The sequence below is a fragment of the Lathamus discolor genome, chromosome 3 (genome assembly GCF_037157495.1).
Source record: "Lathamus discolor isolate bLatDis1 chromosome 3, bLatDis1.hap1, whole genome shotgun sequence".
Classification (NCBI taxonomy): domain Eukaryota; kingdom Metazoa; phylum Chordata; class Aves; order Psittaciformes; family Psittacidae; genus Lathamus; species Lathamus discolor.
Genome location: NC_088886.1, coordinates 91,402,691 through 91,430,597, shown reverse-complemented (window position 1 = coordinate 91,430,597; position 27,907 = coordinate 91,402,691). Strand labels below are relative to the sequence as shown.

General features: G+C 38.6%; 1 protein-coding gene across 5 annotated transcripts in view; it reads right to left on the bottom strand.

Moving 5' to 3' along the window:
* Positions 1–2,311: 2,311 nt before the first annotated feature.
* FIGN (fidgetin, microtubule severing factor) overlaps positions 2,312–27,907 on the bottom strand; it is a 99,845-nt gene continuing 74,249 nt past the window's right edge. For 4 of the 5 annotated variants that reach the window (XM_065670548.1, XM_065670551.1, XM_065670549.1 and 1 more), the window contains one exon: positions 2,312–6,755. In XM_065670548.1, coding sequence (XP_065526620.1) covers positions 4,507–6,755 — 2,249 coding nt within the window. In that variant the 3' untranslated portion in view covers positions 2,312–4,506. Of the gene's footprint in view, positions 6,756–7,834; positions 7,846–27,907 lie in introns of those variants that run through there. The other variant, XM_065670552.1, reaches the window with a different exon arrangement.

The window sequence follows — 27,907 nt, the reverse complement described above, 5'->3', positions numbered from 1 at the left end:
TGACTTTTCTAACAAGGGCAGAAATCGGGAGTAATTCCTTTAAGTCAACAAGGTTATACCACCTTCAGATTGGTGTAAGTGAAAGGGTAGGAGGCCCTACAACTTTTGGCGGCCTTGTTTTGTGACAAAGTGTATCCTTCAGATCTGAGTAATGCATTCTCCTTCGTGATGATGGAGTGCTTCAGAGGAAAAAGCAGGGTGATTATAAGAACTGCCCTTTGCCTGAAGTTGTACGTATTTGCAGACAGTGAAAACCCCGGTCAGATCCCCAAATTTGCTTTCAATATACTAACATCTTGACACAGGATACAATTTGGATCTTTATGACTAGACGATCCCCTACAGAAACATCCTATAAAAACCCACCTAAATATGACCTTGTACCATTTTACGGAGCACAGCCTCCAAATAGGTGGTAAAGGCACCCAGATGGTGTTTGGCCTATGTATTTTAGTTAGATGGTTGATTTTCCCCTTGGTAGGTTTGCAATGCTGAAGAAAACATTTTGCCCATCTATCTGCATTTGAGTAGAATACAAACTGACTAATAGATAAATAATCTGCGTGAAAGTAAATAGCCTTAAAGTAAACTGCCTTCACATTCCATTGATCAGCTCAGTCAGCAAACTTTTCTATACTGTCACTAATGTTCTGAGTATTTTGGAGAGAAACATGCAGAAGTACAGAGTATTGCCATTTCTGTTTCACATAAGGTCATTACGAACTTCTCCTTGAATGGATACTGATCCTTCAGCTTGCAGAAATATTCCTCCAATTTATTTTATTTTTTATTTTTGCCATAGGAATTATTACTGAAGGTACAAGGAAGAAAATGAGCTGATGCAGAATGGGATCCACACATAAAAATACAGTGTACAGCATCTGCAGTGACAGGGTGACACAGCAGAGGCTCTTTAACCATTTCGGGTTCCTTAAAATCCTGTGACATTTCCATTTCAGGTTCCAGGGCTGTGTCAGTGGCCTCGAAGTCCCTGCCCACCACTTGGGCACTTCTGTGGCAGGAGGCCCCATCTTTGCCCAGTCGTAAAAGACAGCAAATGGCTTTCTACCACAGAAATGTCAAAGACCAGCAAACATTTAATGATGAAGATACCATTAGAATGTATTTTGTCTCTCTTCTCAAAACCAATCCTAACTTTTGGGACCTGCTCAAGCTCTGGATACTGCTCCTGCCCTTCCTGAACACTCCTTGTTTCGACAAGAAGGCTGCTGAGAGCGGTGAAGGACCATCAGCTTGCCCAAACCTGCTCACTAGGGAAAAAATGGGCTCAATGTGGGAGGAGGAAGGAAAGCAATAAGGACAGGACATGGCAGGAGGCTCAGCCAGCTCAGACCTTCACAAACCAGAGAAAATTACATCAAAGGACTTGGAGAAGGGCTGAGGTGCCTCCTCTTAACACTACCTGGCCAAGCTCTCAATAAATTCAATAGGCACCCTCGCAGAGCAATACCAGGACAGCTGTTGATAAGAAAAGATTTGGTTAAAAATCCAGCTCTATTTTCCTCTCCCTACAGTTGTTGGGATAGGGGTGAAGCTTTCCGCTTCTGCTGCCCTAAAGTAGAATCGAGCCCTAGAGAGAATGAGCATGAGTGCGTGTGTGCGCACGTGTGGAACATGCATTTTCACACCATCTCAGTTTCTGCCAGCTTCTCACTTTGGTTAACATCTGAAAAATCCATTTCCCAGAGTGACTTTTTAAAGACAATGCTTTAAAGCTGGAAGCCAAAGGGACCATCTACAATTTTGCTTGCTTTTGGTTTTGCTACTGGATAAAAAGAGGGGAAAAAAACCCACACTCGTTGGTAGCTTTCATTTTACTAGCTGCAAAAAAATCTGTTAGGAGTATGGTTAGGAGAAACAGTGAACAGAGAGAGAGAAACAGTGGTTTATTAAAACTTGCCCGAGCCTTTCAAATGAGCACAGCTCAAATAGCAGATATGAAAGGCAATGCCTAAGACAGAAATTGGGTCAGCAATCTGCAGTAGCATACTTGCCAGTGTGATCAGCGTGAGCCTACAGCTAATGGAGACATCAGGATCTCCCAAATATGAGGATGGTGGAATGACCTGGGTGAAGAAGCAGCCTGTGGAAATTTGGGGAAGCAGAAAGACTGGGTCATAACAAGGATCATAGACTGCAATTGCTGTTGAAAAGAAAAAGAAAAAGAAAAGCAAGTGATGTACTTAAGTCTTGCTTTCTATATCCTTAATGAAAGGCACTGTTTTTAAAATGGTACTTTTATGCTTAAAACAAAGTTTTAGATAGAAAAAATGTTTGCCAGGAATCCATCTTAAATTAGATTTTGGTTTATTTGCTCTGTTTTTAGCAGTTCTATCTAAATATATATATATATATCTTAAAAGAAAAATAAAGGAAAGTAATAATCAAGAGTCATAAATTTCCAGCAATATCACAAAATCCCTCATTAGCTTTCTGAATGTTAAATGTCTCCATCGATTTAACAAAATGGACAAGGTCTGTACAATTTTTGAGAAGACAAACATGACCTAGCAACAGATTGGTATCTCTCTTCTTGGGGCTTTTCAGTGCATTTATTTAATGGATTTGAATGTACATTACTTAACAGAAACATTAAATGCCAGTGCTTTGCAACAGTTTTGTTACTGTCTCTTTAAAGTAAACAAACAAAAAAATACATTCAAAAAAGCAAGGCTGTTTTGTTCATGTGATGGCAGAGGCTTTGGGCAGCTGCAACATGCACTGCTCCTGCTCAGAGACATTACCCAACATCAGTCAGCTGTCACCAAAAGAGTTGCACGGAAAGCATTAAAGGATAAAGGGAAGGGGGGTGTGGGGGAGAACTGCGCAAATGCCACACATGCCAGCTAGTCTTTCCAGAAGGAAGACACCGGAATATGTACACTTGGGGGAGGGAAAAAAAAAGGGGGAGTGTGGGGGGGTAGGAAGAAAAGAGCACTAACAGTGAAAAACTTGACTTCAGGGGAAAAAACAGCAGCTCTCTGAAACTTGTTTAGCAGGTTCACATTCCTAATGTAATCTGACTTTTGTGTTGGTGTTGTTTTTTGCCCTATTTCTTACTTTGCTTTCCAAGAGAAACGTAACAAAACTGAGGTAGAAATAATGGTGGGCACACTCCAGCCTGGAAGATTTCTAATGGATGCTAAACGAAGATTGCATTAAGAACAATGGAGCCATACATACACAACAAAAACAACTTTACAGTTTGGGAAAGGAAATAAATGTACTTTGAGGGTTCAGTTTTGCTTTGTTATTTGTACTGTTTGTTTGGTCACAGTCCACTGCATTGCTACAAACAGCTCTGCAACCCATAGCTTTGCCAGCGACCTACACTGATCCCACTCCCTACAGCTTCACCAAAGTAACCTCAAAACTATGACTAATGCCGTGCAACAAAGGCCAGCAGTCACAGCTTAAGGTAATTTGCCTCTTGGAGTCCTACCAAATCTTACATTTGACTGTTTTGGATGCTAACATAAACCAATTAAGTGGCTCTTTTTTCATCTATGCACCTTCTAAAGACTGTATCACGTAATTATCAAGGAGCAATATGCTGAAAACTCTTACAGTTTACAGATAAGAAAAATCGCTCTGCCCTGGTTTGATCTGACAAATTTGCAGAAGAACCATTTCTGAACACTGGGAAATCCTTCTGTTTCTATGTTTAAAAACTGTAAAGCTTCAGTCATATTACACTTTAGTTTTTTCCTGGATACATTCAAAGTAATTTTCCTTGCCATTTTCCAATTGTTGAGGTAAACATACATATTTAATATAAAGTAACATTGAAGCCTAGCCTATAACTCTCAGCAGTACATAGTGCTTTCAACACATTCCTTTGAGGTACTGTACAAATCACAATCACTTTCCTGAGTTTTTGCAGACAGAACATTAAAAGAAATGAACTGCAGAAATTAAGGTCCAGATTACCATTACCCTGTTTTACCTGTTCTTAGTTTAACACCGCAGAACAGACAGGATTGAGGAATACTGTTGCTCTTAGAATAGCAAAAATCTGGTTCTCTGTCGCAACACAACCGTTCATCTCTTTAGTCCAATAATGTTTGAAGTTAAAGCTCTTTATATTAGCACATGCCACCAATGTAATTGTGAGGCAAACAAAAAATAAAGCACCACTTCAGGCACTTGACAGCAACTAAATCTCAAGAACAGCAGAATGGAATCAACACACAGGGTTCATGTCCTTCTGAAATCAACCCACTTGCACCTTGCTCCTTGGTGAGTATTGTCTAGCTTGAACAGAACTGAGCATCAACATGCGCTTTCTGTCATGTGTGGCTTTTTCAGATCAGCAGCTCTTGTTTGATGCACTTTTCCTTCAAGTATACCCTGGCTCTTTAGAGGCAAGGTAAATTGTAGTCTTCCCAGTACCCTTTGCAATTTTAACACCACTGAAAAGGGTTCTCTACCCTATGTAGCAGGTTCTGTGTGTGCCAACATTCATTACACTTTTTTTAAGTAGTATCACTGACTGCAACCAAACATTTTGTTCCATTCAACATATGTATCAAGCTCTTTTTGAGATATGCTAGGCTGTATCTTGCAGAAAGCATTTTCAAAGTCTTGATATGTAACTGGCCTCAACTGGCTGGGCATAATGGCTGAAAGGTCTGTGGCTGGCATGGCGTGGAGTGGGCCCACCACGGCTTCCTGACACAAGTGAGCCACATCTAGTCCAGAAAAGCCTTCTGTGCGCTGGACAAGCAGTGCAACCTCCTTGTCATTGAGACAGTAATTGTGCTGTGAGAGCAGTTGTACTATTATCTGGTGTCTCGCTGTGCTGTCAGGAAGTGGGATTAAAAGCCGTTTCATGAAGTACCTTCGAAGAGATTCATCAATTTCTTCCGGTTTACTCGTGGCGCAGATTACTACTATTTGGTCCTCAGCAGAAGTCAGTACAGTGTCCAGCTGCATAAGGAACTCGGTTCTCATCCGACTTACTGGGCTGTGTTCTTCACTCACTTGAGAGGAAAGGAGCATATCAATGTCACTAACAAAAATCACCGAGGGTTGGCGGCACCTTGCCACAAGGAAGGAGGCATGGACAATTTTTTCTCCTTCCCCTAACCATTTTGTAACAAGGCCAGAGCCAGTGATTTTGAAAAACGTGGCCCCCAGCTGACTAGCTATACATCTGCCCATTAATGTTTTGCCTGTTCCCCGAGGTCCAAATAAAAGGATGCTCCGAGGTAGAGCAGTCAGTCCATTGAATGCATCTGACCTCAATACTGGCCATAAAACCTCCTCCTTAATGACGGCCTTTACTAGATCTAGGCCAGCGATGTCACTCCAGTCCACGGGAGGTCCTTGGTTGATAATCTCGTTGGTAACAAGGTCAATGAGGTGTGTGTCAGTATTCTTCAGTTGCTCGTCCACAGAGTGGTTGGATGAGGTAGCTGCACGAAGTCCCGGGCCTTGCATTGGGTGAGGGAGGAGCTGCCTGTGCTCGTCACTGTGCTCATTCATTACTGGGGAGGTATACTTCCCAAATGAGTCACTTGATCTCGAACCCAGTGAGTTTTTAGCAGTACTATAGGATGGGGGTGTTAACGCCCTACTGGACTGGCTGCTGAATTTCCTTTGCTGTTCAGAGGACATTAGCTGCTTTGTTGGCTTAAATGCTAAGGATGATGTTTCAGCACTTCTGTCAAAACCATTCCCCCTGTTTGCATTTGAAATGCTGTTGTCGGGCATTCGATACATGGGACTCTGTGTAGATCTCTGTTGGCCATAGCTGTAATTTCCATAACTGGAGTCCATTTCTCCTTGCCCTGCCATGTAGAAAGCTTTCCTTTTGAGAGAGCTGGCTGAACTGTTTGTCAGGGCAGATGGCGCAATGGGTGTCAGACCATGGCCCTGGTAGGAGTAGCTGGGGACGGTGGTTGGGGGCAGAGGGGTCGGCGCAGGGATTCCTGAAGGCAGGTACGCCGAGGGTGGCGGGGCACCCCCAGGGCTGTACCCAGGGCCAACAGCAGTTTGAGGAGGATAACTGGCAGAAGGGTAACTATAACTGGAGAGGTTAGAGGTCCCATTGTAGCCAGGGACGAGGGCTGGTGGTGGCGGTGGTGGTGGTGGCTGTAAAAGTCCCGAGCTGTGCAGTGGGGACGGATGAGGGGATGGAAGTGCAGGTGCTGGCTGGCTGCTGTAACTGGTATGCAAGTATGAGCCATTGTATCCTGCAGCGTATTCCTGAGATGGGAGCCCTGAATGAAGACTGGGAACAGTGTGACTTCCACAGGTGCTGCTGGAGTAACTGGGTTCAGCCAGGTTACTGGCCACCCCAGGAGAGCTCCCAATGCTGGCCGAGACATCTGCGGGAGGGAGGGCTGCACTTACCCCAGCTTTGCTGGCCGTGATAACGTCTGGGACACAGTTCATGGGATACACGCTCTCCGAGTTCAGCGATGGCTGCCAGGGCTCACTTTCATTCTTCCGACCGTTCACCAGCCCCGAGGGAGCTTCAGAGTAATTGCTGAGAATGGGCCGCTCGGCCGGGCCTTCCAAAATACCAGAGTATTTTTCTGCATACTTTTTCAGAAGATTAGAGGCAGTCAGAGCCGAGATGTCATCATTGGCCCAGGCATACTGGTAGGTGCGCTGCAGGTGCCCCCGGTAGGCTTCCACCTTGTGGGCAGGCGACCGGGTGGTTGAAGTGATATCGAAGTGCTGTTCTGGCCACTGGGCATGCTCTGGCGTCCACTGCATCTTCAAGCCTAGGGCGGCAGGAAAAAAAAACAAAGTTAACAGCAAGCTCGGCCTTTTTCAGTTGCTTTTAAATGAGTCTCAAACGTACTGCCTAGGAACTTCTTCAGCTCTCTGGGAGACTGTACTTAACACCACAAATCCTTAAGGAAAGAAAATTCAATGCCTTTACGAAGCAGAATAAACTGCTTGGTTCATCGTAGGCACATACACACGTAGACACATCTTTTGCCGATACAGTGGGGGGTTATTAAAATAGCCAGATAATGCTAGATTTCTCAAAGTAATTAAATAAAACTCAGTATGTTTTAAATACCCTGAGTGCAGATTTATTGTTAACATACACGGCATCCAGCTGCTCTGTCCTCTCTCATCACTGTTTCAGTTTTATATTTTAACCAATATAAAAATATGAGACACAGCTGACAGATCACATCTAGGATACCTCTCTTATTTGGTACTGAACACCTAGTTAGCACAGTATAATGCACCCTGCGCAGAACAATATGACACAGACATAGCAGGTCATTCCATAATCCAACTCTCATCTAAAGTGGTCCACGACAGTTTCAAATCTGCTTCGTGGAGTGCAGCAAAGCAATCTCCCAGGCAGCGCTCCGTCGCTTTCATCACACAAAGCCTACAACTCGGTATGAATTACAACTGGCTCCTTTCTGCCTCTCAGTTCTGTTGTTGAGGCTCTGGAAAAAAAACCAAGCATGACTTGTCTGTCGGTCTCCTTGCTTGCTCTCTCTCTCCCCCTACCCCCCACCCCCCCACCCCCCCCCCCCCCGCTTCACAGCCTCCAGGGTACAAAGAAAGAGGGTTAAAAAAAAAGAAAAAAGAAAGAAAGAAAAGAAAAAACAGATTGTGAAAAGGAAAAAGAAATGAAGCCAAGTCCCTAAAAGTTCCGTGGCTTCCACAGCTGGCTGTAGCCCCCACCTCAAATAAAAAAGAGAAAAAATCAAATGTCATTTTAAAGTAATTAATCTTGTAAATAATGTGATGGGAATTATCACTCCTCCTTGTAATCCACCATGCGCAATAAGAGCAATTTACAAGCTTAAAGATAACCCCCTCCAACTCTTACCTATGCATGGTAGACATATTGCTGATTTTTGTACAGCTGTATCAAATAGACCTCCTTAATCTCTCTCGTATTACCAAAAGTGATTTTTGCAAAGTCTTGTGCCCTCTGGCACAGATTCCCTGATAAGGAGGAGGCCTAGTCGAAATGAAGCATCTGTGGCACCAGCTCCCCTCTGAATTACTGCAGTCTATTTTGACAGCTTCTACCCCCTCCTGTTTTTCTCCCCAACCCCTTTAGCTCTTCATTGCCTGACTCTGGCATCTGACATGGCCAGCTTAGCCTCGCTGAGCTAAACCTAACACAGCACACAGTTTGGTAACAGAATGGCATGTTTATTCCCTTCTGACTCCCTCTTCCTTGTTTGCAAAACCACTGCACCAGACACTGGAAGTTAATTAGCAGGATGATGCTGTGCTAATTGTGTTAATTTACAAGGTTTTAGTCAAAGAGAATCATGCCAGGGCTGGCACTGCTGTCATGCTTCCGACTTAATGATTAAGAAATACTGAAAACAAGGTGGGAAGGATTGCAGTAATTACACAATAAATGAATAAAGCAACAGATTCATTTGCAATTATATTTTATTGCCGTTGCACTCATTTGCATTTGGACTCTTCATTTTTATTTTTGGAATCATGTATTTGCAAATCACCAAATTATTTAAATTTAGCCTGAACACTCCAAAGTACCTCTAATGGAGCCTTATATTTTATTAGCACAAGCACTGCAAATCTCAGTCCACACGGGCATGCCATTGATTACTTGTGGATTTTTTTTCCCTGAGCATTTTCTTTCTCATTTTTCCAGCACTTTGACAACTTGAGAAAAATGTCAGTTAACAATTATACAGTTATCCTATAAAAGTTAATTCAGAGAAGTGCTTTTGACAAATGCAGCTTTGAGACAGTTTTTGGCAGATTTATTTCTTTCATTTAGGATGAATATAGTCTATTTTTGCTAATTATTCTGATGTTTCAACCACTGCCTTTCAGAGGTAGTAAATAGATCATGAAATTGGGTAAAATCATAGAAATCATGCTCATTAAAAAAAAATTAAAAAATGCAATTTTAATGAGAAACTATCAGAAGCTTTTCAGAAATCATACTTGGTTAAATTCAGCCAGAAATCTGAAGTGCAAATCACCAGGAGCCAATTGCAAGTAATCAGCATCTAATCAGTTCTAGCACCCTGAAATTTACTTCAACCTTTTATAAAAGAGTATTAATATTCCTGTAACATAAAAATGCCTAAGTGACATACAAGTTGACTACCCCTGTTAAAAAACAAACAAACAAAAAACAACCCAAAACTGAAACAAACCAACAAACTGTGTTCTGCAATATTTGGCCTATAAGGTTACCAAAACACTTAAAAGCTTTTGTTACAGAGATGCAGAAGAACTTGAGTAGCTTGATGATTCACCAGATACTAAGAGATGCCATGAGAAAGACTGAAAAGAATGCACTAAAGCAGAAGTGAAACTTGTGAAAAAGAAGGTGAATAAAATAGGCATGGATAGAAAAGAGAATCTGGCTGAGCTGGCATTTGTACTGCAGTTAACGAATCTGCTTGTGGCACATTGTCTTTAAGAGCTTGTAGAAGGAGGACCATTCAATTTAAAGCAATAAAAGAATACATTAGGTCAGAGCACAACAACATATATCATACACCTCCCATTTTCAACCTTTTCAAAATACATTTCATAAATACTTTAAAAATTTAATCAATTAGTCTTTTTTGTTTAGAATGGATCACATGCTTTAAAAATAATTTTATTTTCAGTCACAGTTGGGAGATGCATTTAGGTGGTGTAAAAATTAAATTCTTTGAATTTTATTGGTCTAGATTAATTTTTATTCCTTATTATGAGGCTGCAAAAGAATGTCAGAAAATCTGAATTATCTATTATAAGAGGAAGGGAGGAAATCACATCATCAGCATTCTTTATTTGGAATAATTGCTAGCTAGGCCAGTAGTTTCACATTGTCATGCTATCTTTGGATATGCTCACTGCACAATAATTGAAAGTTTATTTATTGATGCATATTAAATACCAATGCATTTAACAAAGGCTGTAAAGGCAGGATTAGGCCTTGATTAGATAAGCTTAAGAGAACAGGACCGTTCTCTTCCCGTGAAACATGAGCATTTATTCCAGCACATTGCAATCATTAGCGTTATTTGGAAGCATAGGTTAACAGTTAACCATAAGCATATTTTTTGCATTAGTAAGCAGTGAAGAAATCTGTATTTACATGGAGTCCACTGAAATGGTCTGGACTGGGGTGAGGAGGGGGGAAAAACCATTTCCTCAATTTGATATTAACTGAAAAAGCAGCAAAGTTTTGCTAGGTTTGACTCTGTTTCTTAATAGTTCAATAATTGTTTGACAAAAGTCAAATGTCTGATTTTGGAGGAAAAAAAAAGAAAAAAAAAAAAAGTTGTAGTTTATTTAATTATGCAAACACTTCCCCCACCTCCAACTGTGTATGTAATGTTTTCAGCCACTTCCTCTCCATCTTTTAAATTGTATTTTACTAGTTGCTTTTTGCTTGAGCTGATACATGCTCCTGCATTTCTTTTGTTAGGAATCCAAATGCTGATACAAACACCTCAGATCAGGTAAATAAGGACATATTTAGAGGTTGCCTCTTTTTTTTTTTACTTATATATTTTTTTTAGCCATAATTGAAGCTCTGACATAAGCCATGGGCCTGCAGAGAGTGCATTTGCTTGATGACTTCCTGAAAATCCAGAAGCAATGCAAGGCTGAACGTATTTTTAAAAAAAGTCTTTGCTAACTTAGGAATCCTCTGAGCTATCGACAGTTTTGAACTGTGTAAACTGTGCTGGTATGGGCTGTAAAAGGCAAAAGGAAAGGGTTCTGTTCTTCGAGTACAGGTATGTACTTATCAGAGAATAGCTTTTAAGATAAATTTAATACATTATATAGAGAGGCAGTGTAGGCTTTTTTACCAGTATCTATTTTATCTTGTCCTGAAAGCCCTGCTATACATCCCTCCTCCATAATTCTTCAAGTTGGAGCTATCTGAATTACATTTAAAGTAATTATAGTCAATAATTTAATTATTCAATTTCTTTGTACCAAGTATGTGACCATTTTTCTCCATTTCTAATTTTGTGCACTTAGCCTGAAAATATAAAATCTAATACACAGTACTTCATCAATTTCACATACAACAATTCCATATGGCAGAAATCCACTTACATATTCAGATTTATGAATTCAGAAAAAACCCCAAACAAAACAAAAACACCCCCAAAAACACACCAAAAAAAAGCCACACAAAATCCAGAGCAACAACAACAAAAAAAAAAAAAAAAGAAAGAATGTCAGTTAGGAAACTTTTTTATCTGAATGCAAATAAGGAACAAGCAATGTTCTACACATCCTGGTCAAGTGGGACCTGATGCGCTGGGAACATGAAGAAGTTTGTGAACACAAAGAACCCTTCTCCACTGGTGCTGGTGCCCTCACTGTCAAGTCAAAATGCTCAATGCATTACAGGATTATATCAGTTACAGAAAACTAAAAATAAATATCTAGCCTTTCCTTTCAATTTAAATACAACTGTTTCTGTTGAAAACAGGCATGGAAAAGTCCAGAAATACTAGCTGAGGACCACACTGGGGGAAAAAACAACAAAGGATTTACAGTGTCCCACAGAGAAGTCCAAGCAATGACAATCACCTTCAACCAACCAACTTGGGTTTTGCTTTAGACAAAGGACACAAGGACTTGAGTAAACCTCTCTCTCATCTATTCACATCTCTAATAAAATTATCAAGCTGAAATTAAATCATATGTAGCTGTGGTTTTCTGAAGATACTGGCAGAGGCTGCATTGCACATCCAGAGATGCTGGGAAACAAAACCTAAATGGCATGCAGCTACTGAGCACAAGGAACTAGAAACAGGGCAGCACACCAACCTTCCCAACCAGCTACCAAAGTTTTAGTTTGGGTCAGCGGACTCCACCCATTCCTTCAACATACCTGAGACAAAAGAAAATTCTTCTCTGGTTGTGGTCTCTCTATTCCTGCCTTGTTCATCCCTGTAGTGCCTTAGGTCATATGTAGTACAGCTCTGCTTGGTTCCTTCGCGAGCATCAGTTGCTTAAGCAGGTTCTTAACTTTAGGCATATGGTTAAATCCGATATAAGCAACTGCTTAATGTGCCATTGAACAGGGGGAGACTGTACCAGGGGCAGACTGTACCAGGGATGAACAAGTAAATGACATGCTTCTGATAACTGCCCATAACCAAACTGCAGCATCACACTGTGGCAAGGTAAGGAACAACTCCAAAACCACAACTCTCAGTACCACCAACCCTCTTCCTTGTAGACTTGCAAGTGGTTGTGAACTTCACCACTTTGGATTGCTTACACATTTAGTCAAAGACTCCAAAAGCTGCCCACCGAACTGCTACTCTCAGGCCTGTCTTCGGGTATTCAAAACCGCTATTTTCACAATGGACCATAATGAATTTAGCCAAGTGATTGCTTCTTGTGGACATGCAGGGAGCTGCCAGAACAGCTATTGACTTAAACAGGCACTTCACTGGAATGTGCCAGGACTTCTCATAGCTCATACTTCAGTGAGAGACAAAGGTGTTAGTACCTTGAGGATCAGGCCCTAAATCCACATTTTAAAATCCTTCTTACGCATGGGACAGACCAGAATATATAAGTCATGCCGTAACCACTGCTCAAGATGTAGGACACACAACTCCCTGGGTTTATGCTAAATCTGATAATATTTTGTAAGACTATATATTGTTATATGTCCCATAATAATAAAAATTAATTCAAGATAAAACAATTCTTTTACACTCCATTTTTTATTGATAAGCATAATTTTAGCTGTTTGAAGATAGTGCAACTGATCTCTCTTAATTGGAAACAGGAGGGATTTTGAAGAGTGGAGTGAGCTAATTATGCTTTGCAGGAGAAAAAGAAAAAAAAAGAAAGAAAATGATTCCCACATTTATTTTCTAATTATTCAGTTAAGACCTCTGCTCCAGTCCATGAGGAATTCCTTTGACGTCAAAGGACTTGGTAGGAGGATGAGCCTTCAAGTGAGCCACCCAGCTGTATGGGCCTAGCTCTGGAAGCTTTCTTCAGTAAGTGGCAGCCACAAACTCACCAAAACAGGCCTGGAAAGTGCTCTCAGCATTTTCTCGTTAGGGCTCTGTTAATTCCTTTTATTATGTATAGCCTATGCATGCCATGCACATCAGTGGCAGCAAGCTGTTGGTGGGATACTTACAATATGATTCCCATCTAGCACAGACAGTGAAAACATTTCAATCTTTAAAACAAAACATTTAAATCACAAGTAATATTGAGGATCACATATATGTCAACAGCACTTAAAGATAAAAGAGATAAGAAAAATGCAACATATTTTAGAAGAGCCTGGACCAGTTAAAAATTAAAAAACAGACATGGAATCTCAAAGTAATACAAGGCAATTATCTAATTTAAATACTGTCAAATGATTATTCCTTTTAAAATCACACATTCACACCTCACAACAACAAATTGCAATACTTTTACAGTAAATGAGTTCTCTCCTCTCAAGCTCCCTCCTCACCATTTATGTAAAGCAGTCACAAAGACATTTCTGGCTAAACGGCCTTTAGCAGAGCCATCAGCTTCAAAGGCCTTAAGAAACAGAAATAAGGAGAAATAATAGTCAAACAAGCAAAGGCAAACTAGGTCCAGAGATGACACTATCACATTTTGCCAGCAGAAGCAGGCTGGATCTGTAGGCCAAGCAAACAGCAGCCCACAGGTGTGGAAGGTAGGGACTATAGCTATTAGACACTCCACAGGATCTCCCCAGGATGCTGCCCACCTCAAAGGTACCGGTTTCTCTGCAGCAGCAGTCCTTAAGCACAACAACATTCCCAGTTCAGGGCTCTATCCTTGCAGTGTGATCACATTGATGTACTATCATTGCGTACCATAAGTAAAACCATTTATGCACACCTGTCAGAACCCTTCTATATAGAAACTTTACAGTATTTTACTTTAAAATACTTTACAGTCTGCCCTCACTGTACACATTTGCTCATAACACTTTTCTAAACCAACTAGAAAACACACTAATGAAGACAATAATTGCACTGAGTTTTCTTTCAACCCATAATGATTCTCCCACTTCCCAGGTTTTACATATTTAAGCTGTTTCTGTCAAGTACCTTCAAACACTACCATGCCTTTGCAAGACATAGCATATTTTGTCAATACCAAACAAATGAGACTATAATAATTTTTCAGAGAATACTCAGGAGAAAAGTAACTGTAAATAAAATAAGCATAACTTATCAAAATTATATATATCACTTTTTTTATTCCACTGAATGCTTGAAGGTATAATGTGCTTTTAAAAGATTTAATATGCCACACAATCTTCAATTTATACCTATAGAAACATAAAAATCAATATAACTACTGTAAGATACCTGTAGTGATTCTGAGAATTAAAATACTCATGTTAAAATAGTCATAAATGAATATGGAGTTTGTTTACTTGGCACCCATATTTATGCAAATACAAAATAGTCTAGACCTGAAGCTTGATTGTGCTCCCACTGAAGTGCTTACTTCAAGTTTCCAATAAACCCCGCTGAAGCTTTTATAAGTGCAGCAAAATGCATACTCTCTTTTTAAGCAACAAAATAGCAGAAGTGGCCTTTTCCTTGGTTCCCCTTCCAAAAGTGGAATTTGAGGCACATTTACCTTGAAAGAACACAGCACAAATCCTTAAAAGCAGAGCAGAAAAAATACACTCACTGCTTTATCGCGTTTCTCACACAATCAACTGCAGCAGGTGAAACACAGAACCCTGAACTTGCTTTTTAGCAATGAAACGGGAGGCAAAAGGAATGAATTTGCAGCACTAAGGAGCCTCATACAGAACACTCAGATCCTGACCTAAGCTCTTCCAGGAAAAAAAAAAAAAGAATGTAAAAATTGTACTTTTCAAATACTGGATTCTATTGTTTTTTCCATTTCTGTTCCTAATCATGATTCAGTACATTGCTTGCTTTTACAGCAGTTTTATTTTTCATTCACGCTTAAGAATTACTGATTTGGCTCCTCACTGTAAATAAAGCATTTAAAAAACCCCTTTTTTTTTTGTTCCTGTTTCTTAAATCCATTAAGACAACTTCCTTCTTAAGCTCACTTCCTTTTGCCATATGAAGATCATCAGGACATTCTACACGTGTCCATAGGGACAGCAGAGCTAATGAATATGTATGGTTTATGTCACAACAGAGCACTCCCCTTGTTCTGCAGTATCGACCTTCTCTTATGTGAGTAAATAACAGGTGAGCGCTTGTGCATGAGGATAAATGGGGTTAAAACTGTCATGAAGGGACATACTTTATTTGAACAAAGTGGGTGCACAATAAATAGATATTAAGTGATGCTGAATTATTTCTTATATCATACTGTTCCAAAATGTTAGAAAATAATCTTGCTCTAATACATAAGACCAAATTACATAGAAAATTACTTAAACTATATTTCCCTCCAATTAACAGCAGCAGCACTCTGTACAGATTTCACATTTTATGTTTGAATATATTTTTCAGTCATCATACTTAAAAAAAATGAATTTATGTATGTACGCATATACTTCATAGCTTTATATACAGCAAGAGAAGGCTAATTCCAGAGATTTATCTAACCAGCCCTATTCACCTTACAAATATGAAGGCAAAGATCAATTTCAACAAGTTTCAAATAACCGTAGTCAGGCTTGACCCATTACACTCAACTAACAAAAGTGAAAAAGCAAATTTATATGGGCCAATAACACACTGCTCCAGCCTGTAACCAGAATGCTGCTCTGCTTTTAAAGTGCTTATTCCAAAACATACCAACATAGGAGAGGTATGAACAGTTGTTTTACTAAGATTAGAGTACCTCTGCTAATTAGCTAAATGAGAACAAATACTGATTAAAAGTATATATAGAAGTAATCTGATACTCAAGGAAAAAAATCCTTCTTAAGATGACTCCACAGTGTACAAAGCTTTTGCAAAAATTTGTTTATGTTATTTACGCATTTTGCTTTTTGGCAATCTGCACATTAATTTTTAATGAAATAGTAAAGAGATGTTGCGTCTCACACTTCTATAAAAATATTCTATAGCCAGGACTGGTTGACATAGTGCATTAATTCAGTGTCCTTCACTCCTGGGACCTGTGTATAATTTAGTCCAGCCTGAAGAAAATAACTTTGATCTGAAGGCTGTGGAAAAAGCTACATATGAAATGAGTTTTGGTGGGTTTAGTGTTGTTTCTTATATACAAGACGACACATGAAGATAAACTGCTTTAGAATACTCCTGACATGGCCCAGGATTAAGAGCAGGGAGCTCTCAGCAGAGCTCATCCACTCTCTCCCTTTTTCCCTGTCGTACCAGACACACACCACACACATTTCTCTTTACTATAATCATCAGATCAGCTAGTGCTGGCATACGCTGTCTTTCCAAAGAGAATATCCCACATAAAAGGATTGTATTATCAATCCGTACCCTTACTTAGTCTTTCCATTAAAAAAGACCCCAAACAAACAACATTAATATTTCAACATGAGAGATGACGTACGAAAGGATGATGCTATCACAGGGAACCTGAGATTTCCTCCCCAAGGTAGGGAACACCTTAGCTAAGTCATCAGAACTCCACTAATCACACTCTTCGGGAAAACAGAGCTCAAGCATGGCTCCTTCCCGGGCTTGGCTTCACTAGCAGCTGATCCTTCCTTTCCTTACTGCTCCCCCCAAAGAGGAGAAACAAGATTAAAAGCAGAAGCATAACCAAAGAACTGACATCCTAGAAACACAACGCTGAGCTAAATCTTTTCCCCACTTAAACCTTTCAATTATTGTATCCCACAAATACCAAACATTCTTTCTGGCTCATTCAATAAAATGTATCTGAATTAACTACTGAAAAATAAAAGATAGCCAATTTTTAACATGCTCTTGGTTTGGGACTTACTGTATTGTTTCCTTAGCGCTTGAAAAGAGCTATATAGATTGTTCAGTTAGCTTGACAAATTAACCAGGGGACGGGGGGAGGAGGAACAGGGAATTTTCTATAGGCAAATATAGAAAACTCTCTGTTTCTATATGCATATACATTTATATATTTTACACACATAGGCACTAGAGAGAGGACTTAAATGAGAAATTTAACTCTGTGTATGCTGATATTTTTGCCATAGTCCTGGAGAGAGTGAGAAGGAAAAGAAACTAACTCCTCATGTTATATGTTGGTTCTCCTTTCTCAAAAAGAGCAAAGTTCATCCTGCAGCAGGAAAAGTTGAGCCACGTCCTGAAACACACAGTATGTCATTGAGAGGGTGCACAGGCAGTTTAAGGGGCAGAAAAGAAAAACATGCTTGCTTTAAAAACAGAAAGAAATGATAGAGCCCAGCTGATAAAATGTCACGTCTTTGCAGCTATCACACAAATTCAGTCTTTTCTGTAAAAACAGCCTTCAAGAGACAACAAAAATCCAAACCATGTGATGATTGTATCAATAACTATCGGAGCACTGTAGACAGATTAAACAACAATAAGCTGTGTTATTTTTCCTGTAATTTTGTCCATAGTGTTATTGCATACATAGTCAGCTAATGATGAAATAGTTTTAAAATTTGCTTCGGGGTACAGAAGTCAAGCTCCACTGATTAGCATCTCAAAGCACACTACAGGCACACATTTGTATAGCTGAATAATAGCACTTGTGTTTGTATGATGTTCTTAAAAAAGAAAAAAAACAACCCACTATTTTACTTGATGTTTGATGATGCACACTGATGAAAGTCCTTTCTCTCACAAAATATACAATATATCACAGCTAACTGGAAGAATTTCAAAGACAAGGTAGAAAGGTAACTTCACAAAAAGAGCCAAAAAGGGGTTTGGTGTCAATACGAGATGCCGAGGTTCATGGGCTTGATTCTGCTGTCACTTCTCTGGTTTGAAGTCACAAGAACCACTGAAGTTTACAATTTATTGTGACAGAGATAAATGTGCCTCACTTTTTACTGTATGATTTTCCTTTTAGGCAACAATTATTCAGCAGTTAATTAAGCAAACTCTTATTTTGCTCACCAGCATTTGGGTTTTGGGCCACATATTTAATAACAAGTCCTAACAGAAAACATTTCATTAAAATCTGGACAGAGTCTTCTGGTATTTGCTGCATTAGCTCAGTTTCCGCATTATTTCCTATGCCTAATAGGGTGGCTTGCAAACTTTATTAAATGTGAACCTTCCTAAAATTTGCTGTAAGCTGACTGGAAAGAAGTCTGATTTCAGCCACACTGAGACCCAGTCCAACACACCACCTTCAGCAGCACTGTATCTTCCATGTGTGCCCCCTTCTGTAGTTTCTCCAGGCATAATTTATTACAAGGTTTTAATTATAAAACTATTCAATTTTGTGTTAAATAATATTATAAAAGTGCATCCACATGAATTTAGTATTAAAAATTCTATACACTATTAACAGGAACATTATAATTTTACTACATATTGAGTAACGATCAGCTTAAATTCTTTTCATCCAGAATGTGTAAGTAAGATAAAGGAATGACTCTAAAGAAAGCTTAACATTAATACATTTAAACACACTTAGCATCAAAAATTAAGTTCATACACTAACAAATATTCAGTGAAGTATTTGATACCAGTAGTATAAATTTCTTAAGCTTCATTTTTACTTTGGAAAAATTTTTTAGAAGTTAAAAAGCCCCACAGGTTGAACCATGAAGTACTGTGAAAGCTGTGAGAATTTTGTGATTGCAAATAAAAGATTTACAGATCTTACAGATCTGTAAATGATTTACAGATAACAACTGAAAGGTGCATAATTAGAAGAATGGATAACCTCTGCAAAGCAGGTAGGAATGAATCATTTTAATTTTCTCTCATCTTATGGCTTTATATTCTTACTCAAGGGAAGCAGAGAAAACCTAAATATGACCCTATTTAGATATATTAACCGGAAAGCCTTTGTAGAATTTTTAAGCAAACAGGATTGTGCTTCCAACGCTGCCCATCTAGTTTTCCAATGTGTTAAATTGGACGGCTACTCGGACAGCTCTCTATTCATTACTGAACTGAGGAAAGGAAACACAGAGGTGGCATTTTCCTTTTAAACCATCTAATGCATTGTAGCCAGATTCCAAAACATCAAGGAGAGATTTTTTTATTTTTTTTTAGCTAGACAAGCTGTCGTAATTGAAATGAAGTCTAATCAGACTCATTACTGTTTTCAGCAATTTGCACCACCAAAGATGCTTATTAGGTAACAGTGTTTAATAAACCGCTCTTTAGAAAACTACCAGTAATGAGCTCTTAACAGCCAATCTTTAGCGTGAATGTAATGTGAAAAGTGTTCCTAGCGCTGAATAGATTTTCACATTTAGTAGTGTCATAATTAAGCTCAAGGAATCGGTAGCTGTGATGATAGATTTACTGCAATATAGACTTTTTGTTCCCCTAAAAATATATTTGAAAATGCTTGGGGTTCAATAAGATTTGCAGAAAAAATTTAAAACTGCTTAAAATGCTGTGCTAGACTGGATTAGCTCTGTAAATGGTACTTAATCACAGACTATATGGGGAACGTACAGACTACTGTAAGTCAGGTACCATCTACTGAGCATGCATAAAGTTAATTCTGCCTGGCTTTGTTTGACTGCTCTTCCCTCACTTAACAATTTCTAGTCATTAATATACAAGTACTAAATGTTGTTGTCACCAGCTAAATGATAATGAACAAAAACGGCCAATGAAAAGAGATACTTGAAGAAACACTTGTCAGTTCCCCTTCCACAGTCAAAGCTGAAAATGCTTGAGAAAAAAATAGAGCAAATTGGTTGGTTTCAAAATAAAATTATGGATGTATAATATACATATATGTTTATGCATACACACACATATACAACTAATGCTATTTCCCTACATGTTTCACATATCATCAACTCCTAGTAGCTACTTAGCACCAAAAACCCCAAGTTCCTAATGCAAAGAACACCACAGCTCTGAAAATGTAATGCTGTGACATATATTATTCATAAAACACAGCCATCAGCAAGAGATAAGTTTTCATCAATAGAAAGTTCAATTTAACTAGACGTACACCTCGCTGCACTAGTCATATCAATACTACTACCTAACAAATGCTGAAAGAGGCAAAAAGAAAATAAATTGCATGTATAAGCTTTAGCTAATTAAATATCCAGAGTGAATCTTGAGGAAGAGCTACTGTTCTCTCACAAGATTGATTTAAGCCTTACATAATATTTAAAGTTATCAATAAGAAATGACCAAGACTACTTTTTTGTCTCCCACTAGGAGAAATACATAGAGATGCAAATGTTGTTTTGCTTGCTAGAGATTCTGCCCGAGGTTTGTCGGCAGACAAGACTTTGGGAAAAAGCGCATAAAGATGAGTAATCAATAATGAAATACCAACAAAATGATGAAGACTAATTCTCTTGAACCGAGATTTTTATATCAAAATTCCATGTTAAGATGTTAAGAACAGTTCTTTGACTGAATGCGTGCTTTCATTACATCCTTCATATACACTAGCCCTCAAACTTCAGTAATCCTAAATGCAGCCTCTGAGCTTCCATATCTATTTGCAGCTTTCTGAATCAATAGGACTATGAGAACTGAGACTACCAAATTAATGCCAGTTTCGTTTGATTTTGTGGTATATACTTCTTTGCACTACAAAGTGGAAAAAAGAAATACAAAAAACCAACTAACCAGCCATCCCTACACCCAGAACTCATTCCCAGATGCGCTTTTTGTAGCTTTCAGATCAGAATATCTTCCAATTTCTTATGTCTGAACTGAATTTGTACTCAGATCCAACAGTTTTAGTGCTGCTGCTGCTTACCCTACAACGTAACTCCAAACTCTGTACCTTTAAGTCACATACTTTGCTTCTGCTCTCTGTAAAATAACATAACATAAAAAGACATAAAATAAAATGAGACTCCACAGCTGCTTTGGACTGCCTCCTCTTGTACTTCTGAATAATGCATTAAAGTTCACATCATTTGTGAGTGACAACCCGATGGTCTAAGATGCATAATATGCAGTTTGTACTGTTGATTTTACTAAGCGCAGATGCTTTGAAGCATCAATTGCTCATCAGTAAATCCTTCAATACCATACATTATGATATTTTTAGTGGTTTAAAACTGAGGTTGACAGAAATGTAGCATCCACAGGAGGTATCTAAGCCATCATAAAACTATGGTTACCTTCCTTTCTTATTTCTAACATAATATTAAAGCAAGGGGGGGACCTTCACTGCATTCCTTCTGTATTCTAGAACTACCACCAAAAAAAAAATTTCACTTTTTAGCCTCAGATCCATTAGTATTTGATCAAGCCTACAAAACACCAGTCTGCTTGCCTAAGATGCTGATCCCAAGCAATGACTGACTTTCAATAGAAACTGAGACTCTTCCTTCTGATGTCTCTAGGCCTGCTTAGTCTGAACACAAAAGCCTTCTTTATCAGAATCTTCGAGGAGTTTCTTCCATTAAAAAACTGAGACCTATCAAATTTTACACTACTTACAGGCTGCTACCCTGAGATGGAGTGTCATATATACAGGAGTACAGACTAGTATAAGAAACTGCAAAAGTAGGAAATCAAAGGGTGGATTAAATTCAACGCAGAACCTGCACCAAAGCACTGTGAATCAGTGAGAGGGAGCAATAGCATCCCCAAAAAAGGGACAACAAGAACCACCTTAAGTCCCATGTTGAACCTAAGGTGTTGCCATCAGTCAGCGCCTCCATGGTATCAGAGGGTGAGGACTCTCCACAGGGACATGGCCAAGTAGGAGGAGACAGCTCTAGTGGGAATGTTGACTGTTATTAAAACCTAAGGTGAGCCTTGGAGTGGCTTGTCTCAAGACAACTCCACCAAAAGGCAGCATAAATATCAGAAACCGAAGTCCCTGTGAAATCTATTGCACCTTCTATAGCGGCATAGACATTATTTTCTTCCCCATCAGTGAAATCCCAACATTATAGCCCAACTTCTCCCAGTCAGGACCCAGCATCAATCACAGTTTGCCCTTCAGCAAAAGGTACTATAAACAATCTGGAGAGTGCCTTTGGGTACAGAACACCTCAGATTTCTCTGTTCTCTTGTTTATGATAATTTATTTTGGATTTATTTTATTTATTTATTTATTTATTTTTGAGTAGATAGCAGCTTGGATGAAATAAAATTATTTCCCTTGGTGTTCTGCATTGTTTGCTTGTTGGCTCTTTTAAAAAAACAAAACCTCCCCCAAAACAAAAATAAACTTAATTGTTCCAAACAGAAGCAACCACTTGTCCAAACAATCGCATACAAACTAGCTCTGTGGGCTGCTGAGGTTACCGTTCTATTATCACACATTTACAAAAGCTACATAATAGATGAGTTGCTGCAGATGAGAACATTTGTCCAACAGAACTGGAATACTTTGTGTTATGGCAGACAGTATTTCCTGCATTTTAGATTGATTTAAACATACAGACTTGCCTAGTGGGTCTTTCTTTAAAGGTAGAGCAGTCTAGTACAGAACTTCCCTGACTGATATTGCTTATGGAAGTATCTTCTTATAAAATGAAGGCGGCAAAAGGAACACCACCAGGTTCTAAATAATACAGTCGTGGTTTCTTCTGGGGGATGGGGTTTAATAAAGAAAATGCATGTGTGAGTGAGGAAAACATTCATGGGCTTTGGAGGGATTGGGGTGAGCAGAGCAGATTCTAGGAGTCTTTGGTTTTTACTTTATTTTTCATAGTCTATTTTCTGCTTTTCCACTACAGAGCTTTCTATTTATTTTAGCATAACTCTGTATCTTTGTCATTAAACAATCAAGTTCTAATAAAAAAACATAATGCAAACAGCCAGTTGTGTAATGAAAAACAACACAGGGTTGAAGGGGGGGTTCCTGCCTGATCTCAGCAGAAGATTAGCTTATGCCCTGCAGCATGAGATGGGAAATATGTTCCTCGCTATTACAGTTTTGATTCTGTATTTGTATTTTATATGGATTTTTAAAGAGACACAATATAAAGCTTTGGTTCGGAAAATCTCTTTCTCTCTCTCTCTCTCTGTATGTATATATAACTGTACACATATATTTATTTCTCCTCCCAGAGCAGGGATGATGTTTGTCTCTAGCTATGGCATAGTGTCTAGCTTAGAATCTAGCAGACAGAAAAAGACAAAACCAGAAAAAAGCATGTTTTGGACTATCTCAATTCAGACTATATCAACTACAATCCCCAAAACAAGTCCTTTTGAGAAATTCTAAGTGACCCCTTTTTTCAACATCTATCCCACTGCACTGCACTGTACTGCATGATTATTTCTGCCTAGAGAATGACATTTTTATACTCAATAAACTTTAACAGTTTATTCACTGAGAGCAAATCAGGAGATCTCTGACAGACACAGATCTTTCAGATGCATCCCTCCTCCTGTATTCAACATATACGATTTCCTTCTCCCTTTCCCCTCCCCACCGCCCTCCCCCCCCCCCCCCATTCTTCACACGCATTTTTGCACCATCCTCTATCTCAAAGCTATGCCAAATCAAGAGCAGCAGTGCTAAAGAGTGGTCAGAAAATAGGACAGCAAAGGTTTTTGAAGTTAACAGAGCAGTATCCTGTTCCTACCACCTATCCTGCATGTTTCCAGTTCCTTCATGTACTGAAGGCCAGACTGAGTGATTGCTGCTCACTTTAGAAATCTAACTCTGCTGATACAGCACAGCCCTTCAACATGGCTTGTGAAATTTGTGTGGAGAGAACCTCTTTCAGCCTATGTCAGTCAACTCGCTAAGGCCAGGTGAATAACTAACCCACTGTACCAGTATATGGGGTTAGCTGCTCTGAAGATATATCTAGTATTGAGAATAAACAGTAGACAGTAGGAACAAGCAAATCACATTCATCAGAGCTTTAGGAACTTCAGTTCACCAAAAAAAAAAAAAAAAAAGAAAGAAAATGAGGCAGAATATACTCAATTACTTGTTAGCTACTTACTTACTATGATTAAGGAAGGCTTGCTTAAGTTTGTCCGTGGCCTTAAAGTTTTTGTTAGTTTTCTGGATTTTAACTTCACATTATTTTCATTAGGCACATAATTCTATAGGTATGTTATGGTACAAAGATCTTGTGCCATCTTTTCAAGAATACATCCAAACCATTTTAAATAAATATTCTGTATTTGATTTAATGAAAAACGCCTTAAGGTGTATCTATGTCTTGTTAATTCTATGTATTAAGCAGAGAGTTTTCCATGACTGAACTAAAAGGTATTTGATAACAAATGGTTAGAAGGCACAGACTGATATTTAGAAGGTAAGGTTGCACCAAGGTAGCTTTGATGGGCCATTTTGTATTGAGGATAACCAGAAATGACATTTAGTAAAAAGGTCTGGATTGCTAAAGAGGAGGAGTGCCCTAAATGCATCAATGAAAACTGCTGCTGAGCATGACTGCTTTTTTTAATATTCTATTTTCCGAAGGAAAGACAGTCATGCTACAAATGTTTTTTCAATAAATCTCTGGTGAGTACTGGGCACTTCCAAGATCAGTTACGCAGCATACTCTTAAAATGATTAAACTGTCTCTCACAGCACTTTAAATGATAGACTGCCCAGAAAAAGCACTAGTGCCCCACAAATTAGGAATTGTAGCAGTAGTTGATAAGCTAGAACGAGCTCTGGGCCGTTTTAGGACACACCTCAGCCTCATTACCGGGCTGTCCCTCTTGGAAAAATTCTTCCCCTTGTGTAAGGTCATTCAACTAGATTAAAATATTTCACTGTAATGTTACCTCTTTGTAACACCTCACATATTGGGTATAGAAGTGCTGGTTATAGGATGAACAATGAGCTTACTTTTATATGCACTGCATAAAGAAAGATACCACCTGTGTGATTTAGTTGAAAAAGAAAATTTAATCTATATTTCTGGGATAGCTCTATCTGAAGCCACAAGTTGCTATGACAGAGAATTTAAACTGTTTGACCAGTTCCCCTGCTCTCTTCTTCAAGTTGTTATTAATGTCTATAATTTAGGCCTCTGTGTTGCTAACATGTGTGTGGATATCTCACTAGTCATATGAATAAAGATGCATAATTAGATAGTGGCATAATTTGTAGCCTCCAACTCTTTCTCCCACTTCCCTTTCATAATGCTCCTTGAAGAGACTGTGATTTATGTTGGTGGGAGATCATGCCACCGTTACTCAAAGAAATACACTTTGTGTTGAGATTTCTTTGAAATTAGTGACAAAAATTAAACCTCCCAGCAGTCACCAAAGGTGGGGATATTCTGTGCCAACTCCTCCACTACCCACAACGGAGGGGGAGTATGACTGTGTTGCTGGTATAGGAATTTGGGCAGGTGACCAAATGATTAACTATGCTTATCTTTTCCAAACTGGCAGAGACTTCCTTAGGTTCTCTTAACTCCTTTTACAGAATGCCTGTTGACAATCTCTAAACGTGCCCCAGTGTGTTCACCAAGTTCATCTCTACTAACAGGAAATGAAACTGAAATAAAGAGGTGCTCTTCATGCTGACTGCAGGCATTTCAGATTTCATGGCAGCCCGTGTCTTCCCAGTGCCTTTCACATGGAAGAGATAATGTGTGTGAAGAAAAACAAAATTGTAGGTTTAGTTATGTCAAACTCTGATTTATGCCAAAGTAGAGATGTCAACAATAGCAGAATAAGTGACAAGTGTTAAATTACCCAAAGAAGTAAATTCTGTAATTATTTACCTCTCTGGCACATGATCCTTAACAACCTCCAGACCTAAAAGGAACAGCAGGAACCACACACATTTTGAAATTCAGCGTTTCTGCTTATTTCTGAGAAGTGAATTTTTGTCCCCCCCTCCTTTTTTTTTTTTTTTTTTTTAAATACAACTAAGTGCCACCAACAGCATGTCAAATAAAACGTCAGCAGAAAGCCCCATAGCTGAATATGCTGGGAGCTGAGTATAGAGTCATCTGCAAATGGACAACTTTAATTCGATTCCTGGCACCTCTGGCCACGCTGAGAATTCTTCTATCTCTTCACACCAGGGGTTTGCTCTTTTAAGCATTGCTCCCTGAAGGGAAGGAAAAACTAGAGAAAGAGGATTTCCAATGACCCTGCACAGATGAATGAATGTGTCAATGGTGAATATTGGTTCAGCTTTGAAATAGGGAATCCTGCAGTGGTTTCTCTGCTTCATCCCTACTAGTGAGTTCCACTGTGGACTTCAATGTGTAGGAGGCCTTTAGGGGACAGATAATAAATGAAAGAAAAGGAAAAGGAAAAAAAAAAAACCAAAAAAGGAGGGGTGGGAGAAAAAATGAATCACTAAAATGGTTTAATAATAATAGAAAGGCAGCTCTCTAACTATAACCTTTAAATTATTTCTTTGATAATTTTCTCAGAGATGTGCATCTCTTAGGCCTTGCTGGATTCAGAAATTGTTTAAAAAATGCTCAAATAAATAAAAGGTCCTTACCAGAGAGAAATAAGAGGTCCTTACCAGAGAGCCAATATTAAAGGCCAGTGTGCCTTTTCAGCACATATTTAATTTTGATGCATTCCCATTTGTTCGCTTGTTTGTTTCTGGTGTAAAGATGATGTAAAAACAGTTGTGAAATTGTTAAAGCACCCTCTGTTTCCGTGTGAACTTATTCTTTCATATATGATGGATTGCACAGCAAAAATCGTGACATGCACAAAACAAACACGGAAAGACAAGAAGCCTCTTCTCACCTGTGTAACCCTCCTATAACTCAGGTAAATATAAAAACGTTTGTCTAAACAGGGTAGAATACACATTCACTTCTACAAGCCTTTCAAATGATTGTCATTCATCTACCTATCCATCAATCTTACCATGACACAATATAATTTTCTAATCATGCCAATATTCATGCTTTTACCTCTTTTAAAATCCAAAGAACATATATTTCAATAAGATGAAACTCTAATTATTTAAACATAATGTAGAATAACACTTCTCTAAGGCCATTTCTTTTATGAAGTTTAGTTCCTTAAAATCGCCATATAGTTTAATCTCTATAGGAAAATTTATATAAAAGAATAACAGAAGCTTCCAGGAAAGAAGGCTGAATTGTTAAGTTCCCATTAAGTGCTGCTTTTCCCTCACTTATGTCTAAGGGAGGCAAAAATCTAAATGTCTAAATAATAGTTTTATTTCCTTCTAAGAATAAAACCAATATATTCAAAGTGAAATGTATTATTTCTCAACATCTTAAGAAACACAGAAGAGCAAGTGCATCTTTTTTCTTTCATGTGATAACTTTAGCATGTGATAGCTTTAGTCGGAAAACAAAAACCAAAACAACCTCTCCACCCCAGCAACTCTGCACAGGTTTCTATACCCTTGAAAATGAGGTTGGCAAGTCAACTGTTTTCTATAGCAGAATGCACACTTTAAATACAATAATTTATGCAAATTAAAGGGTCACATTATATAATTGCTAACAAAATATTTACATATCTCTCCACTTTAATGTTGCTGAGAATTTGGGGAAAAGAAAAAAAAAAAAGGACATATATAGGGGACATATACTGGACAATTTCAGTCATTAATATAATACGCAGATACTGAACATTTTTGGATACTTGGTGGTATTAGCTATACATTTACTAGTATCATCAGATATGATCCTGCTTCCTTTAAGAAAGAATTTGGGTAATCGGATTTATATAGTCTACAGCATTTCTTAAGGACTCTGCCAGGGATTTGCCTCTTTTTAAATAGTGGCGATGTTAATGTTCTTTTAAGACTATTTTTTAAATACCAAGCAACATCTTCATGAAGAGCTGTGCTGATTTCTAGTTATGTAAAAATTAATTTGTTTAATCAAGCTACAAGAAGGACAAGAAGTTGAAATGGAAAATCCATCACATTAAGTAAAGGATTATTACTCACAAGAAAT